The sequence below is a fragment of the Seriola lalandi genome, unplaced genomic scaffold, assembly GCF_002814215.2.
Source record: "Seriola lalandi dorsalis isolate HSWRI2012SDOR001 ecotype SW California unplaced genomic scaffold, Sedor1 jcf7180002054563, whole genome shotgun sequence".
Classification (NCBI taxonomy): domain Eukaryota; kingdom Metazoa; phylum Chordata; class Actinopteri; order Carangiformes; family Carangidae; genus Seriola; species Seriola lalandi.
In genome coordinates, this window is record NW_019525116.1 from 1,898,880 (window position 1) to 1,917,447 (window position 18,568).

The window sequence follows — 18,568 nt, forward strand, 5'->3', positions numbered from 1 at the left end:
CCAGACAAAAGCCAAACCACCATTCCACCCTCCCTTTCAGCAGACTGCTGGGGAAGAGAAAGGGCGTAGGACAACACCTTCATTAACATTATGCAAATTACAGCAGTGTTTGCTCATCTTACCAGACTAACAATATTTGTTTTGTTCTCAGTCAGGCCTCTGCTGAAATTGATCTCGATTTACTTTTCAGTCTTCTCACACCCATGACTGACCAGCTTGGCAGGGCGGATCCCGGAATCCACACAAAAACATCTCTAATGATAGAAAATTAGACTTGTCAAACAGGTGTAAATGATAACATTATGTAATAACAGACACACTCCATGTAGATGTGCCAATACCTAGCTGGAATTAACCTGCAATGGATCCTCCCTATTAACACCCCATCCTTCCACAATGTGCATATACATAGCATTTTAATAATACTTGTCCTAAAGGTCGAAATACCAGCTAGGCTACTCCTGTTCAGGAAGCACATTTCACTGTATATTGTGCTTTAGCAGCACATATTCCTAAAAAAAAGGGACACATTGGGTCAGTTCACTTGTAATGGTAAGTGCTAAAAGCAGGTGTAAAGTGTTTTCTGTGGCTCTGCCGGGAGCTTTGTAAAGAGCTTTGTAATTGTTTGGTCAATGAAATCATAGAGATTAGTGAAATTGTACCAGAGTATTTCCTGGCCGGTAATTTCCTTCAGCCTCCACCGGTTGCCTGGCCAGTCCTCCCAGCCAAAAAATAGTGTGGCACATAATCCCAGTAAATCCCAGTGTTTTTACACTTTTGTTTTTTGTACAGATTAGACAAACAATATGTAATGTATTAAAGTCTGGATGTTTCCTCCTGTGTAAAATCTTTATGCTAATCTAAGTTAACTGGCTGTGGGCTAGTCCAATGGTAAGCAATCTTCTATTCTTACCAAGAAATAGAATAGACATATTTTCCAAATTGTTGAGTTATTCCTTTACATTATTAATCAAGTATCATATTAGTTTTTTTGTAGATCGATTTATGAACCAGTATTTTAATTTCTAACACTGACACACAGAGAACCAGAGAACTTTTAGGGGCCCACCTTCCCTTTAGGACCCTGCTTTTTTACATTCTGACGAATTAATGTTGAATTTGTCTTTCATGTGTAGCCCTTTCATTATTCCCAGTTTTTCCAACAGCACCTGAAGGCAGCGGCAGCCCTCTCCTCTCCTCCGCCTGTCCATCCATCCGCTTACCGGTCTACTATCGTGTATGTGTGTGTGTGCGTGTGTGTGTATGTGTGTGTGTTGAGTGTGGACTGAAGCGTCATTCTCCTCCTTTCTTCCTTTCAGTGAACGCGCATCACTTGTGAAAAACGGCGCTCGAGACGCAGAAGTTTTCTTGTCTGTCGGCTCGTCTCCATTCGCTCCGCTCCGCTCTCCCGCGATTTCCTTCCGTACTTCCCGGTTTCATTTTTATCCTCATCCTCACTTTCTGTTTTTTTTTTCTGACTCGAGGATTCAGTCGGGGTGTACTGGCTAACACTGGGCGTAGCTGGAGAGGATTTTGCTAGCTCGTCGCTGCACTGACTGGTAAGGGCGAGATTGTTTTAGCTGTGGCTAGCATGCTAACCGTCAGTTTGAACTACTGTTTAGCTAATTAACGTTCATTAAAGCCGTTTTTTAAATTAACGTTACATCTGTCGTCAGTTACAGACGTTAGAGTCTCAGTTGTACTTACCACGTTATCACTTGTGGTTCCTAATTCCAAGCAGTGCATCGGAATTGTGGCTCTTTGTGTGAATGAATATTTTTACTAAATATGGTTCTCGTAACTGTTTTGTTGTAGTGTCACTATATCTTTTGTCGACGAGCCACCCTGCTTCAGATTCACTCTGATTCCTGAGGAAAGGGGTTGATGGGGCGGTGGCAGACTGCATGGTAGCTGGAAGTGCTCAGCGGATCTGTTAGGTCAACCTAAAACAGATAAATTGTTTCAATTAATACTGTTTTTTTCATTTACATGACGTTTTTCCTGATTGTTTGACCATTTTGTTTGCCTTTTCCCTCTTTAAACTTTTCATTCTTATCTCCCCTCCTTCTCCATCCTCCATCACGGATGCCCATTGTTCTGCGATGGGCCAAGTGGTGTGCGTGAGTGCTGAGAAATGTTTCAGCTGCCTTATAATTTTACAGATGCCCACTCAGTTTTCTTGTCAACTAAACAGAATAACCTTAAGGGCATTTGTGGCATGTTAAAGCAATAATTTTCCTCAGACCTTGGAGGGAGTGAGTAAAGCAGAAATATCTCTGAGAGGGCTGTGCACAGACTCAAGCTGGCATGTAATCAGAGGTGATTAATGTCACCCCCAAAAGTGATCAGCTATTGTGGTGTGAGAGTTAAAGCTGGAGGGGCCCATAGCTGCTCCTTCCCTGAGTCTTTTTTGGTGAGTGAGTGCAACAAGACAGATTACACTCCCCTCTGTAGAACAATGGGGAGGAGAAAACACTGCCAGCTCCCAAAGCCTGGCCAACAGCATTTAATAAACGGCAAACATGCAAGCATTGAAAATCTTTATCCTCAGCCCACAACTCTATTCCCTTCCCCTGAGGTGCTGCAGACAGCGACATAAATTGTCTCAAGCTTTGTGGCCACAGTGGGCATGGCTCTTTCAATAATGTGCGGTGATAGACCATGAGGTATTGATGTCATCCTGAGTAAATGGCAACCCAGGGCGACTAATATGAGGGCTTGGATTGGAGACACTCCAGTACTCTTAAGTCAGAGGTGGGCTAAGCCATCAGCTAGCACCCCCACCACCACCACCACCCCCCCTCCACTTTGCGTGGATGAGAGAATGGCTGACTCACAGTGTTGGTGGATGAGGCAGGGAAATGGAGGACAGGCAGCCTAATGCAATCATGTGAAATTAAATTTAGCTGCCATTAAAAACCACACTCTGTTTTATGAAGTTATTTAAGATGGTCTTAAAAGATTATTACATGAAGGATGAAGATGCCAGAGGCGTTCTGTTTGTGAAGAGGTTTTGTCTGAAACTGCACTTGAACAAATGAAGCTGATTATTATAATTGAGAAAAAATATAAAAAAAAATGGCTGCAGTAATCTACTTTCCATTCTGGAGTGGACTGTGGTTAGTTTCTTCTTTGTTGCTGTGGGTCTTTATGACGATGTATCACTCGCTCTGTTGGAAGGGCTAGAATCAAGGGTGTGATTGTCTACAGTGTTAGCTGCTCAGTGCAATAAGAATGAGATCGCACTACCAGTGTCTGAAACAATCCTTCATACATTTAAAAAAATAACTACTATTACTGAAATTGTGATTAGTTTAATCAATGAATGGCTATTAATCGGTTGTAATTGTGATAATGGCTGATAATCAATTATTTAGTAGATTTTAATTAATGATATTCAGAGTAGTAATATCTAATAACAAATACATTGTGCTTATTGGCTCGTAAAAACAAAGAGTTGTTAGATTTTCTTTGATTTATGCCATTTTTAATTGATAATTTGGTTGTGTTAAAGCATCAGTTTGGGCTCTGGTAAAGATTAAAATTTTTCATTGTTTTTCACATTGACATTTATGTTCCCAGTGATTTCTTAATCAATTAGTTGATCAACAGAAAATTTATCTGCAACTGTTTTGATAGTCAGTTAGTCATTTCAATCATTCTTCATGTGAAAATGCCAAAAAATTCAGTGGTTTCAGCTTATAAAATGTGAGAATTTGCTGCTTTTCCTTGTCATACATAACGGCTAATTGAATTTTTATTTTTTTTTTGGTTGATTCTTTTTTTTTTTTTTTACATTTTATAGACAAAACGGTTAATCAAGAAAATGTTTCGCAATTTGATTGGCATTTTCAATAATGAAAATAAGTGTTAGTTGCAGTTCTAACAGCTGCACAATGAGAGCCACCAAATTAATTCAGATTTACATTTTAAGCACACCAGCAACATGTCTCTTCAGTTGCGATTATTCTATGCAGAACCTACTTAAAAATTGCCATTGAATAGTTTCACATTGAATGACTTTCATAAGCTTGTATTTTAGGGCAATTTAAATTTTAATGACCTATTTTGCCCCCAGCTGGCTGCTGGGGGGCAAAATAGGCTGCCTCAGTCCTGAGAGGGGCGATGATTGTTGCATTAATAGACCTGTGTGTCAGATTGCCCTTAGCCTCAGGACTGGTGTTGGGGTGGGTGTGTGACTCAGAATGAGATCTCCCCAGCTCTGAACTTCTCAGTTGTGACAAGGGCAAGCCTGTGCCTCTGGTCATCCTCAAGCTTTTTTCAGCCTGAACCCGTGACCCTTGCACTTTTTGGCGTCATTAAAAATTACCACCATTATCTCTGGCCCTGTTTTAAGTCATGGAAACAACTGCACAATAGTTTCTTGTTTTGAGGTTATCAAGACACCAACAGAAACTGTGTTTGGCTGAATTTCCTCCTCTGTTTTCTGGGCGATTGAGCCTTGAGGAAACTGCTGGCGGCAACACAGTGAATTTGCACAGTGAAGATAAAGCTGATAAAAACTTTGCTGTTGTGCTCTGTGCTCACAGTCATGATAGCAACCACGGTCGATGGTGTCACAGTTGTCAGGGCATGCAGTTGGCAACTGACGGCATGGTTTTGAGGCTGTATTTGCCAGCAGCTGCAGTAATTTGCTGTGTTTGGACGCTCTGAATTCCTCTGGTGGGAGGATGGATAATGGATGTGGTTCACAGCCCTGTTGCTAGGCTTCAAGACCAAATTTTTCATGGCACAGTTTGGTAGCAGTGGCTGATTGTTTAGTGTAATGCAGCCTTGGAGATGGTAAAAAATAGGGCCAAAAATGACGTTTGCTATGTCAGTCATTAAGTTTGCTCTACTACTTGTGGCAGACAGATATTGATGTCAGTGGCCCCCTCTTTACATTGGCATCGCTGTACATTTGCTGGTCTGGCCTGGTGGCTGATGTGGTCGGAGGCTACCCAGCCTGCCCTCACTATAGCCGTGTGTGGAATGATGGGCATTTGTGCCAGACACTGGTGCTCACAGAATGATAGACTCCCTTCACCATAGGCAGCTGTAGGGACCACTTTGTTTCTCTGTCATATCCATTTCCGCTGGTGACATTTAAATCTGGCTCTGTCCTGGTTCAGTGGATTTGTTGGCTGCCACAAAGATACATCATCAACTCTCTGTGAAGTGCTAAATGTATGTCTTTATGGTTGTTGTGGATGTGATTTTAAAAAACAACAACTGTGTATTAAGGCCATTTGTGTGGTTTGAGGTTTAGTTCTTAGAAAGCTGTAGTTAGTAGGTGCTGGTGTGGTCAACCATCCAACCTATCAGCCCTCCTGCGAGGGATCAGATTCCATCTGGAACGTGCCTTGTTCTACTTCAAACCGGAGGACATAATCCTCTTATGGCCACAGTCGTTCAACTTGTGCGTGTGTCCGTGTCCCTCGTGCAAAGTCTCGAGAGAGCTCCGGAGCCTCTCGGGTGTGTTTCTGCCATCCTGTCCAGATGCCTCGGTTCTGCCCTCTTCCTCCATCTCTGTATCTGCTCTATCTGGTGTCAATGATCCAAGCCACCAGCTGGTCCTGGGCTGGCCTGATCTCATTTACCCCCAGAGAGGAGCTAGTTTGTGGGCAGACGGCCCATTATGGAGATGATCCAGCAGCTCTTCAAGTTACAAATTAGCCTTAGTTTCTCTGTTGGGTCCTCTGTCTCGCCTCTTGTCTTGTTGTTTCTTACTTGTTTTCTCTGTCTCTGTCCCTTTTTACCACCCCACCCCCCTTATGTTATTGTCCTCTCCTATAACCTTTGTCACTGCTATCTCTCTTATCTCCCAGGGGAGAGGACTAACAGCATCAAGAGGAACCTGCCTTACTAATGCACTTCCTCTGTCTATCTGTTTCTGTCTCTGTCCTGCCCATCTGTGGAGCTGCTGTCCCGCCTCCCCACTCTCTCCTGTGCGATCAATATCCACACAGCTTAGCTCTACGCTGCCCTGCTGGTCATCCCTGCAGGCAGTGGAGCTCAGCCAGGCTGTAGTAGGGCCCGCGCGATGGGGCCTTGTTTGTAGTCGGGCTCTGTCTCAACCCTTATTGTTTTGGGGCTGATGGACCCTATAGCCCTGCCTCCCCACAGTATTGTCTAGTTTCTGGGACATACTGAGGCCTATGTAACTGCTACGTATCCCTCCCTCATTCTTTCTTGAGCTTCTCTCTGTTCCTCTTTCTCTCTTTCGCTGTAGCTGTGTCTGTGTAGCTACTGTTTGAGGACAGTCGAGGCCGACTGTACAAGATTAGCATCTCTCTTTGTCCAGGGTTAACAAGCTCTGTCATGTGTTAATCTGCCTGTCCCCAGGGGGCCGAGTTTCTCCGAGCCTGGACGCACCATGGGAAGGACAGGGTTTGAGTGTTTGTATGTGTGTTTTGTGTGCATCAGCTTGTTTGGTGTTTGTTGTAAAGGGGGGGGGGGGCTAAACTGTGATGGACATAGGAATTCTCCATCATCTGTGGTGATCCTACACGCATTATGAAATGAAACTCAATTAACAAAGAGGTATGTTTTTTACATAGCCTTGTAATCCCTTAACTTCAGATGAGTCCTCACTTGAGGACGTTGTAAAATCTTAGTGTGAATCTCCGAAGACTCCCAAGGATTAGTACCAGCCTTTCTGATCACATGTTTGTGTGATCCAGGTGTCTGTCACACAATCTGCTGCTCTCTTTCACCCACGCCAACACCCAAGTAAACAAGGCAGAGACTCTGAGCAGGACCTTTGTTCTGCCTCAGTTTGTCTTATTGAGCATCCCAGCAGCCCACTGACCCACTGGAAATCAATGGGTAGGAATGACTCTACTGCATACAATTAAGGAGTTCACTTAACTATCAGCAGGGGAGGAGACTGGTGTTGTGGCCCCACTGTCTTAAAGAGGTAGGTCTGGATAACTAATCGGCATCGGTGGACATATTTAGTTATTTTTTTTATGTATTTTGAATTCGAACATTAGAAAACCTGATTTGAAATGACATAAGCTAAAATATCACAATTTGTACATCTAGATAAGGTGTAAACTTGTCGTATAAACAAAGATAAAATGCACAAAAGGGAATAATTTCCACTGGGGATGGCGGGTACATTTCCCCCTCACATCGTATGATCTGTCAATATTTTCCTAAAAAGGTGCCAGAATTAAACATGAATACAAGCTTAGGCAGTGAAGCACAGGTCTCTTTTTTAGTATAGATGTAAATACACTTTATATATCATAAATCTTGCTCTGTCAAGAAATTAAACATTAAACACAGTGTATTACCATCATCAGAGGTTTATATAGCATTTATGTATTTTTGTACTACCATTAAAAGCACAATGACCAGTTTCACCATTATTTCTTATTTTCAATATTGATTTATTATGTAACTAAAAATACAAATCAGATAAGGCAGGAGTAATGTACCTTCGGATTATAGACAGTTACAACAAAACAAAAATTGCAACAGTCTCAGTGTGGGAAAAGCACACTGGGTTGCATTATTAGCCAGATTTTTGACATTTGCTCACAGCTTTGCACAACATTTTGATGGAAGCCTTCCTTCTGCCTCTCTCTTTCTCCCTCGTGGTTGCGTCCTCTCTCTCTTTCTCCTGCTCGCTCAGCCCTCCCACTGTTGGTGGGGAATGCCAAGGAGAGCAGCAGGCTTTGTTTTGAGTTTATTTGTGTGCAGGACGGAGGCTGAGGTTTCCTGACCTTAGGTCGGGGGTGTTTGGGGAATGTGTGGTCTGCTATTAGCATCAAGTTGATGAAGCCCCAGCTGCATTTATACTGCGAGTCAGCACCCCTCATCCAACTTCCACACATAAACCTCTCATTGCCATTCCTACATCCCCATGCACACATTCGCATTAGGGACATGTTTGGTAATAAGCAAGCTCATGTGTCATGGTTAGCCCTGAGACGCTTCCTCTGGAGATCAGCAGAGAGCCATGATGATGTGTGTTAATGCTGAGGAAGAGGCGGTGACATGCGGAGAAACCCTCCCACTGAGTGTCATGGGGATAGAGTTGGTGGTTGCAGTGATGGTGGGATGAAGTGGTATTAGCTTTGAAAGTATTTGCTGTGATCCTGCCACGGCTGTTACATAACTCCTTCACAATAATGACAGAGTTCTAAAAAGAAAGCTTATTTTATAGACAGGGTGAGTGTATTTGACATTTTTCAGCCTAAAACAAATCGCTTCATTGACTGTGGAAATAGCTTCTTTCAGCAACTTTTTTATGTCTTGTGCTCTGCCTGTTCAAACAGCATATGACTGATGGTAGCTGCCGCAGCCGTTATTCTGTTGTCGGTTTTCCTGCCAAGATTTGGCTGAGAGTAAACGAAACATGCTGCGGTGGGGAGTGGTAGCTGTACATTGTTACTTTTGATCTAAGAAGTAAAGATGGATCTCTCTCCCTGCCAGTCCCCGTAGCACTCATGTTCTTGTGTTTACATTTATTCTCCTCTGCTATCTCTCCTTCTCACCACCATTCGACTTGCTAATAAATTGTAGATAATTTGTCTAATGATACTGTAGGTTTTTGACAGTTCTTACAGTAGAGCTGCAACAATTAGTAAATTAATCAATTAGTTGGTTGACAGAAAATTGATCAGCAAATATTTTGATAATAGCGGGTTTTAAACTGTCATTCAAAACAGATAGCATTTTAAATTTATTTATATATTTTATATATATTTTTCCTTATTTTTATCTAGGGTTGCACAAGATTCAGTTAATAATATTAGATTCATGGCTCTAAGTAGCTAAATGGGGTGGAGAGTTGACTGAGCCTACTGTTGTGATTTAGAGTAGGTTGAATAGACAATCTCAGGCCACATGCCAGCGTGTGGCGTCTTGGATCTGACATTCTCCCCCCTCGCAGAGAGGAGGACTGATATACACACACATTAAAAAATACACATTCCACATATTTTATCATTTTCTGTCACAGTCACAAGTAAAACTACGTCAAATCTGACGCCACTTGCATCAGCCCACTTACCCATGAGCAATGGTGCCGTAAACAAGAGAACAGTAAATTATTAAGGAGGAACTGCAGAGTTTTGCTCCTCGCAGATTCAGGTTTAGAGCTGTTGTGCCAATTACAAAGAACATAAATCAAGACATTTTCTAAATAAAGACTAAATTTGGTACGGACTATTATGATATGAAGCATTAGAAAAATATGATCTTTAGTCTTTTATGGTTTGATTGATATATTGAAAATAAATTGCATCCATATGAAGAGTGGTTTCATCTGTTGCTGGAGATCAATATTACTGTATAAGTTTGAAATTAAATGAACAGCTATTCAAGCAAAGATGGTGATGCATTGCATTTGTTACTCTACATTAGGAGATGTGCTTTGTAAATCCAACTTGGGCAGTGTCAGGGGAAGGAGGACGGTTCATTAGCAGTGTGAAAGAGCAAACGCTGCAGCCCAAGGTCTAGTGTTTGCTGCTCGTGAAGATAAAAGCATGTCAATTACAGGGTCAGAGGCCACTGAATGCTCATTAAAAATGCCTTCAAAACCAGACCCGACGATCTAACATCCTCTCCCTTCTCTGCCGGTTTCTCTGCTACAACCTTGTATCCTCTTACAGAGGCATTAGTTATGTCTTGAGTGACTCTATCAAGCTTGCACAAGCTCATGTCAGCATTAGCTGAGGGTTACATCGGCCACAAAAGCTCACTTTCTTTTTGCATCTTTTCTGCCGTCTCCTCTAACCCCCTTCCTTCCACTGCTTCCTTCCCCCACAATCCCTCTCTTTGACTACTATTTAGAGTAGGCCCCGGGGATAGAAGAAGCCTCACAGAGTGTGTGTGTGTGTGTGTGTGTGCGTGTGTGCGTGCGCACAGTTGTGTACTGTGAAAGCAGAGCCGACATTCTACCACAGCAATTCATACATGCTCTTAGACGGTTGGTTGGCCAAAGTGAGGGAGTGAGCGGGGGCACTTTGATTCAGGCCTTTGTGTAGTGAAGGCGAAGCGTCCCTTGTTTCTGACTGACAGTGACGGTGATTAGTCATGAACACACACCACAGCCCAAGAGCAGGTTTGACATTAACATTTAGCTCAATAACCAACACTGCAACTCCTTAATTTTAATCTGCATAATGAATCACTGCCACCCTGTGCACAATTTTTTTTTTAAATATGATTCAGAAATTTGCTATTTTCCTGTGAGCAGTTCTTTAAAGTAACCTGCTGTATTCAAATTAGGCATGGTTAGTATATGTGAACCCCCGTACACATACGCAGAGTAGTAGATTGTACTTGATGCACAAACGGGGTCAAAGTACGAGTTTTCTGTTAAAATATGCTGATGACCTGATTATTCAAGAACGGCATGTTTGTGTCTAGACAGTCAGAAAAGCTCAGATCCCCCAGTGGAGCTGGATGCCTTCCAGTTATTGACAGTATTGGCCTAAACACTGTAGTGTTCCTGGAATACATATAAACATTTGAGCGCACACACATTTTGTTTATATCCCAGTGTGGGTATTAGGAAGGGATGATGCCTAGGAGGATGATCTCACCTCGCAGAGCTGTCTCGCCCATCATTAGTTCATTGCTTTAGGCCTATTAAGTGTAATAATGATGACAACAACAACAGGACTAAACTACGCAGCATTTGCCTGGAAGTAAACTGTACAAAATGTCTTACATACAGAATCCTTGTAATGATAAAATATAAAAACAAGTTACATTATATGAAATAAAATAAAAAAACTTATACAAATAATGTTTTTCAAATAACACACAAAAGTATGATAATCAAAACTAGAAACTATAAAGGTTGTTGCATTACAAGTCTATGAAAGTGCATGTAAGATAATAGATCACATCCAGCTGATGTTCAAACATGATCAGACGATGCATATGACTAATGAATTATCATACAAAGAATGTAAATGTGTCCGTGCGTGTGTGTGCGTGCGCGCGAAGGCTGAGGATGATCCTGCTCTCTAACCACTGCCTCTGGTTTTTGTGTGACTTTATTCGTGTGGGTTTCTTTTGTCCTCAGTTACTGTGTAGCTCATCATTGAGGCTTGCAGGGAATTTGGAGTGGGATGCTGCTTGGAAGCTCCAACCACATGACTTGGACACACTGTGAAGGGCAATAAACACATTTTTGCAAAGTCAACTACATTCAGAAGTTTACAGTAACAAAACTGCCAGACCTAGAGGATGCCAGCGCCACCCTCCCACTGTACTTCAACACAAATCTGTTCTATCTCCAGCTATTGTTTTTAGCTGAATACTGAGGATAGCAACCCCGGCCTGTTGAGTTAGTTTTCTGTGTTCATGTGTGTGTTGCTCATGCCACAGCAGGTCAGGACAGCTGATTAGTCTGAGCTAGTTTAACCAGAAATTCTCTGTAGCTTAAACACTTTTATGCTCTAAACATTTCACACAGCGCAGGGTGCCTAAAATCAAACATGTTTTGAATTGAACCTAATGTAGCTGACATAGCCATCTGTCTTGAATCTGCTGCTGGAAATATGCACTGGCTCACAGACCATTATGTCCCAGGTCATTGAATAGATTTAGTCCCTTATGGGTTGAAAATGCTTATTTGTGTATCACAGCCTGAGTTGTGGCCTTGGCAGGACAAAAGATGGCGTTAGAGAGGATATCCCAGAGCCAACCTGGGTTTTTGGAGTAAAGCCCAAGTGTTAAGACAGTTGGATGGAGGGTGAATTTTACCAAGGAAGTGATGACCTTAATGCCACAGCCACACTTTATTATTCATTCATATCAGATTGGTAGACTACAGGTGAAATGCAGGGAGGATTGTATTGTCTGGATGAAAAAGCTGTAATGTAACGTAATCCCCATTGAGTAATGTAAAACCACCTGCAGCAGCTATAGTTGTGCCCATTAACCAGCAAAACATTGTATCTCTAGTTGCTTTAGTGAAGCTGCTTATTTATTAATGGTGAAAACTTGCCACAAGTTATGCTAAATTGTTCCACACAACTCTATGGTCCAAATGTGTGTAATTGTACTAACATGAAGCAGGGCAAATAAAAAAGGATAATTTCTCTGCAAATTCATCCACGGATAGGTAGAAAGAAATTATTATTGAGGAATAAAACTTGCTGATTTAACTGTAGCCAGTTCTTAGAAAACATGGTTCAGGTTTTACAGTGTTTAGTAACATTACCACATTAAGCAATCATTTTACTGCCTCAAAATAGGCTTATTTATAAGTATCACAAAATGTGTGCCCTTTGTAGCAACAGCCCAGTCAGACATTTTCGGAGTGAATAACTATCTTCAATCTAATTAGGCTTAATAAAAACCTGTAATAGCATTAGTGGGGTGGTGTTTCAATTGGGAGTGACGCAGTAATTAGGGATGAAATTCATGATAATATAAAGCTGCTGCATCGAAGATTACTGTGCAATGAAGAGAGAATTATGTGTCACTGCAAAGCCTTTACGTATGGGAAAATACTCATTGTAGCTTATAATTGAGTTCAGATTTCTTCATGGTGGACAGAACAGTGAAGCCCAAGTGTTTAGTAAGTAGTGGTAAGAAAAATATGGAAAATTTAAAAACAGGGTCTCTGGATAATTTCGTCTGCTGAAATAGTGAAAGTGTCTTGATGCAGCTTGGAGCTGCCTCACCTTCAGTTTCTGTGGAGAGTGGATGAAAAAGCGTGTTCCTGCCCTGGTTTCTAGCCTGTTTATGCTCACCGCTGACTGATGGGTCTAGTGACGCAGGGCCGGCTGAATGAGCTATAGAGCCAGATAGAGAAATGCAATCTCACAGCTGTCTGGAGACTTGCGAGAGAGAGAGAGAGAAATGTTCCTCTGGCAGTGGGCGTGCAATCAGGATTTATCACTCTCTCTAAACCCACACACACACACACACACACACACCACTAATGTAGGGTACTACTGAAGAGGAGCAATGAAATGAACAGCCTAGCCAGATGCTTTAGTCTACTGTGGGAAGCAGAACGCCAGAGTCTGAAAAGATAAAGGAGGGAATGGTGATTTGACACAGTCTAATTTCCTGGTTCACTGCGTGGTCGAGTTAGGTCACAGTGTTGATAGCTATAACAGGTCTTAGTCAAACAGTAGTGTGCTTTTATTAGACATTTTGGAGGATCAAGTGGGTGGAGTTTGATGCATAAAAACTTGGAAACCTTTATTAATTTGGCACAAAAACAACATCTGGTGCTATGTAGCAGTTTGTTCCACGCGCTGTGTACTGAAACACAAACTAACAGCCACTGTTTGACCTGGTCTGGGCTGTAGGAGTATGTGAGGCAAAGAGTGACTCTCTGTAAGAGGGCAGATGATTAACTAAAGGTTGTTCAGAAGAAAACTGTGGGACTCAAACAAATCTTTTACTTTCTATCTTACCCCCACCCCACTCCTCACTCCAACCAGTGCTCACCCTGTCTCTCTCCTAAAAGCTGCGATTGGTTGTAAGATATTTAAACCAACTGTCCACATTTTGTAGCCTCACTGGCATTTAAAAACCTCTTGTGACCGACGGGTGCGGCATTAGTCACTTCTCGCAGCCACCCGTCGCCTCCCTCTCGGCCTCTTCGGTCGTTTTTGGTGGCGGCCTGTTGCACTGGTTGCGCCTATCTGCTCTTATGTGTTGTTTGGGATGCATGGCTATTTTTTTTTTTTCCCAGTGTCTCTCTCTCACTCTCTCCCCCTCTGGCCCTGCTCAGCTGCTCCAGCCATCTGTGCAAAGGCAAACAGAGAACAGAGGGATGGAAGGAGAGCAGGAGCTGTGGGGGAGGAAAGAAATCGAGGAGGAGAAAATGGTCAGGAAAAAGAGAGGACCAGTGGAAAATGAAAGAAGGCTTTTTGACATGTGAGATTTAGTTTAGAGGATGAGTAAAGGATCAGCGAAGAGGGAAAGAAAGACGAGGAAGAGTGTGCGGGAATTGTTTCCAGGAAGCTAGCGGCATAAAGATGATGTCTGTTCTCTTCTAGACATAGGGCAGTGAGTGTATTCTTACAAGTTTAGGTCAGTGGAAACTGGGATGACTAGTGATGTCTGGATTTTACAGTTCGACCAGCAATCATCAGCCAGTAGTGAGCTCATTTTACGTCTTGTTTTTCCCTCTCTGTCTCTCTCTTCCCTTCTCCCTCTCTCTCCCTCTCTCTCCCACCTTCTCTTGTTGTTCCCATGCTCCACAGGCCAAGCCTCTTCCTCTGGGCCGGCCTCTGCGTTGCCTCAGAGTTTGTCTCACCACTAAGCCTCCTGCACAGCCGGTTCCTTGCTCTGTTTGTAAACTTTGACAGGGCAGTTTCCTGCTACACCCCCCTACTTCCCTTTCTACTTCTCTCAAACCTGGGAAAAAAAAGATCCTTTTCCCCTCATCCTTTATTTTGAAAGTCACTGGAGAATCGGAATAAGGGACAGTTGTGATGCAGATAATGTATGACAGTGTATTACAGATGGTTGCCCTTTATCAGGCTTCATATGCTTCACGTCCCCATTTCTTGTCCTCAGTTGCTCATGTCTCTGACTGCTCTGTTTATGACCCATGAGTCAAACTGTCTCCCTGTCTTTGGGTTAACTGTTCATGCCTTGACCCACTTAGCAAATACATCCAAGCCTGTTTCCCACCTCTCCTTAATTTCCTTTTTACAACTATTTAACTCTAATAGTTGGAAGTTGTGTGTGTTAACATTATTACAGGTGGCATATACAATCCAGTTGTGTGTATGTGTGTGTATAGTTTGCGTGCTAAAGCTTTTTGCACTCCCTTAAGTGTTCTGTCGCGGAAACCTAGTCTTCCACACTAGTGACTCCAATGCCATTTTGTACCAAGGAAAAAAAGAAGCCAACCCGTAGCAGTTCCACTAGCCAAGTGTGTCACTGAGCTTTGTAGTGTCACAGAGGGGACCATTTGCCACTGCACTGCAGTTGGCATTGAAATTAATGAAGGCTATTTGTAGAATATGTTGTTCCTCAAGTAGACATGTTGTCTTCCACTGCCCCTCCTTCTGTGGCCCCTGAGACCTCACACACACTGAACTGATCATAAAATGTGCTGGTCTAATTGTTTATCCTGAGGTTTCTCTCCGAGCATGACTTATGAGGCTGTGATCTATTTTCTTTTTATGGGTGCCTGTTCTATGTCTTTCTCTATGTATTTTACTGTCCTATATACGCTTCACTCCCCCCTGGGTCTATTATTGTGTCTGCTAACTCTTGGATGCTTGTCTAATTTTTTTTTCCATCCATGATGCTGAAGCTGAAAGAAGATAGAAGCCCCTGGTTTATCTGATTCCTAGGGCTAACAACATTCCTGGTGCTCTGTCTACTGATAGCAGAGGCAGCAAACTGCTTTTCATGCCTGGTCTTGCTGTTGACTAACTGTGTTCCACTGTATATTATCCTGTGTCTCTCCAGACCAGAGCTTGCTGTCTCCAGAAAGCCTGTAGACCTGTGGCCATCCTGCGAGATTTAAGTCAATCAGCCCTGCCCTGCAGAGACGGATCACTACCATTCTAGGGGAGATGAAGCCGGATGGGGTTGCCACGGCAGCGCTGGAGCCAATGGAAGCATTGGAATCCAATCCAGAAAATGAGGCAACACCAGCCGTGGAACAGGACCCCAACCAGGCAGCCAGTCCGGCGGGAGAGGAGATGCCACAGCAGCCTGTAGGAGAGACGGGCCAGGTGGAACCCGAACCAGAACAGGCCAAGGAAACCCCAGCTGCCAAGACCAGCAGCAAGAGTTCAGGAGACTCCAAAGCCAAGACTACCAACAAGGCCACAGCCAAGACAAAACCTACCACAGCTAACCCAACGAAGACCACATCTGGCTCACGGCCCAACACTTCTCAGAGCCGCCTCTCAAATGGCGTGTCTAAGCCTCAGACCAATGGAGTGGCTAAGAAATCCACACCTGCTCTGGACAAAAAGAGCACCCCGACCTCAGCTTCCTCCAAAAAACCAACAGGAACTGCTGGAGCCCCAGCTTCCAAGAGCAAAGTGGGTGAGAAGAAAGCTACAGGGGCTGCCCCCGCCACCAATGGTGCAAAATCAACGACCGGACCAACAGCAGCCAAGAGGACGCCATCCACAACTGCTAATGGTGTCAAAACCAGCACCACTGCAGCTGCTAAAAAGCCCCCAGGTTAGTGAAAATGTCAGCACAGGACAAAAAGTTGAGATGAGTGCAAAAGTATAATTCAGAATGTAGGCCATTTGTGACAAACACATCCACAGTAAGTGTAGGATAAACTCTAATGAGGTATGTTCATTGTAATGTGATGACATGCACATAAGATATATTCAGCACACATATTAGACATGCCCCAGTGGCTGCTGCTGATCTAGAAAATGCATATGCCCTATATCCTTATGACATACTGTGTGAAAGAAATATATCTGACCTTTATCTGTGGTACAGTATATAGCAAATAGTATATACTGTAATACTGTACTAGATGACACTGTTCTTTTTATACACATATTTATTAACTTTTTTCTCCTCTCCTCTCCTCTCCTCTCCTCTCCTCTCCTCTCCTCTCCTCTCCTCTCCTCTCCTCCAGCTCCCAAACCTGCCGCTGCAACTCCCACAAAGCCCAGCTCGACTGCCTCACCTAAGCCTGATAAGCCCCCTGTTTCCAAGACAACCAGGTAGGTGTGACATTTGTGTAGAGCTGAGGCCTCGCCTATGCTATCTATGTCTGAAATAGTTTTTCTGCACGTCTGTAGATAGCACAGGCTATAACTGGTCCTCTTCTCAGACATACTCCAAGAAAATATGTTTCTAACTTTCCTCCTTTTATTAAAATCCTTTTTCTGTGATTTGCCAGCAAATCAGCACATTTACTGCGGTGAATCCAAATAACTTACCAAATAGATAGGAATTGCTGGGAATGAGTTCAGCGTTATAAATCTTCTCAGTGCCAAGTAAGAGGCAGTTGGTTCAAAAGGCTTCGCTTGGCTACAGGTTCAAAGAAGACCCTGTTTAAGAAAAAACACCCTGGAGGAATGAGGGACAATGATCCCCCACATAGAGGCTTGGAGGGGCTGGGCATAAGTAGGCCAGCAACCAGCCAATGTCAGAACAAGCCTTAGAGGAATGCCTCACAGGGCTTCACCAGAGCAAGCATTATACAGCATTATTAATAAAACAAGTTTTAGGAAGGAGGAGGGGCAATTGGAAGAATTAAATGAGAGCAGGAATATGATCTCAATGCTTTGTTTCTTCAGAGTGGTGTACGGAAACGAAGACAAGCACTCAGAGTGTCTGTTTGTGTGCAATCAGGTCAGCATGTGTTCCTCACCTGAGTCACACTGGGAGCATGGTGTTGGGTCCTGAGGTGACTGGGTAATATACAGAGAGAGGAGGCTGAAGGAGGCCTTTGTCTGAGACAGTGAGGATCGTGATCCGATAGAGCCTTTGGCAATATCACTGTTCTTTCAGTATAATCTTATCCATTTGCCTCTTCCTGGTTGTTTATTTGTTTGAGGAATCGCCTCTTTCTTCCTTAATGTTTTGCCTCCATGGTGTATGGTATGATGTGTTATGTCACCATGTTGGTATGTCTGTATGTAGACACATTGTTCAGGCAGAAACATTTGCATCAAACAGATTGGACCATTTCTTGCAAACAGTGGGCAATCCTAGGAAGATGCTTTAAAAGACATTTTGGAAAATAGAAACCAGGGGGAAGCAGCCAGCCTGGCTCTGTGCAGAGGTAAAAAAAACCCACCTAACAGCACCTCTAAAGCTCAGCGCTGTATCTTGTTTGTTTAATCTGTAAAGATGAAATGTTAAAAGAAGAATTCGAACAGGATACAGCGTGTGTAGGGATCTTAGTGAGCTTCAGATTTGCTGGTGGATTTTTTTTACCTTTTGGACAGCTCCAGGCTAGCTGTTTAGCCCTGTTTGCAGTCTCTATGCTAAGCTACATTAGCAGTCTGTTGGTGGTAGCTTCATACTTACACACGAGAGTGGTATCAATATCACCATAATCGTATTTCCCAAAATGTCAAAGTTTTCCTTTAAGTGGATATAAAGCACATACTATAATAAAAATGAAGGTTTCCACAGTTTCTCTGTTGCAAATCTCATATTAAGAGATGAACTTTCAGTCAAGTACCCTCTCTTGAGCATGGGGAACACCCAGTGCTCCTACAGTTGTATTTGTTGGAAAAGGCTCTGCTATTGTTGTTAACCAGATCTATACAAGAGATTAGGCTGGGAGCACAGAATCCATCCACAGTAGAGCTAGGCTGATGTTTGTTAGCTCATGGCAGATATATCAGTGTCAGTGTCAGTACATATAAGAGGTCATTCATAAACAGTGTCTCCATTACATCATTTGTCCACCCAAGAGCTCTGATAAGTCCAAACCAAATTATGTTGATTTGTTTTAACCAGATTCTTTTAACTCTCAAATATCAAAATTTGTATTGGCCTCAACAATCCAGTATCGGCCGGGCTCCCGTTCACAGGAGGAGAGAGAGGAAGGAGAAGATGTCAATAGATTTTGCAAGTGTGTTTCCTCCACCTGAGAGCAAGGTGTTTTAGATCCCCACCA

General features: G+C 43.0%; 1 protein-coding gene across 2 annotated transcripts in view; it reads left to right on the forward strand.

The window, feature by feature from the left end:
- The first annotated feature begins 1,225 nt into the window (after window positions 1-1,225).
- The window catches only part of prr36b (proline rich 36b), a 33,154-nt gene continuing 15,811 nt past the window's right edge, over window positions 1,226-18,568 (forward strand). The window contains exons 1-4 of one of the 2 annotated variants that reach the window (XM_087176654.1): window positions 1,233-1,559; window positions 1,816-1,937; window positions 15,421-16,149; window positions 16,568-16,655. In XM_087176654.1, coding sequence (XP_087032780.1) covers window positions 15,528-16,149; window positions 16,568-16,655 — 710 coding nt within the window. In that variant the 5' untranslated portion in view covers window positions 1,233-1,559; window positions 1,816-1,937; window positions 15,421-15,527. Of the gene's footprint in view, window positions 1,560-1,815; window positions 1,938-15,420; window positions 16,150-16,567; window positions 16,656-18,568 lie in introns of both variants that reach the window. The other variant, XM_087176655.1, reaches the window with a different exon arrangement.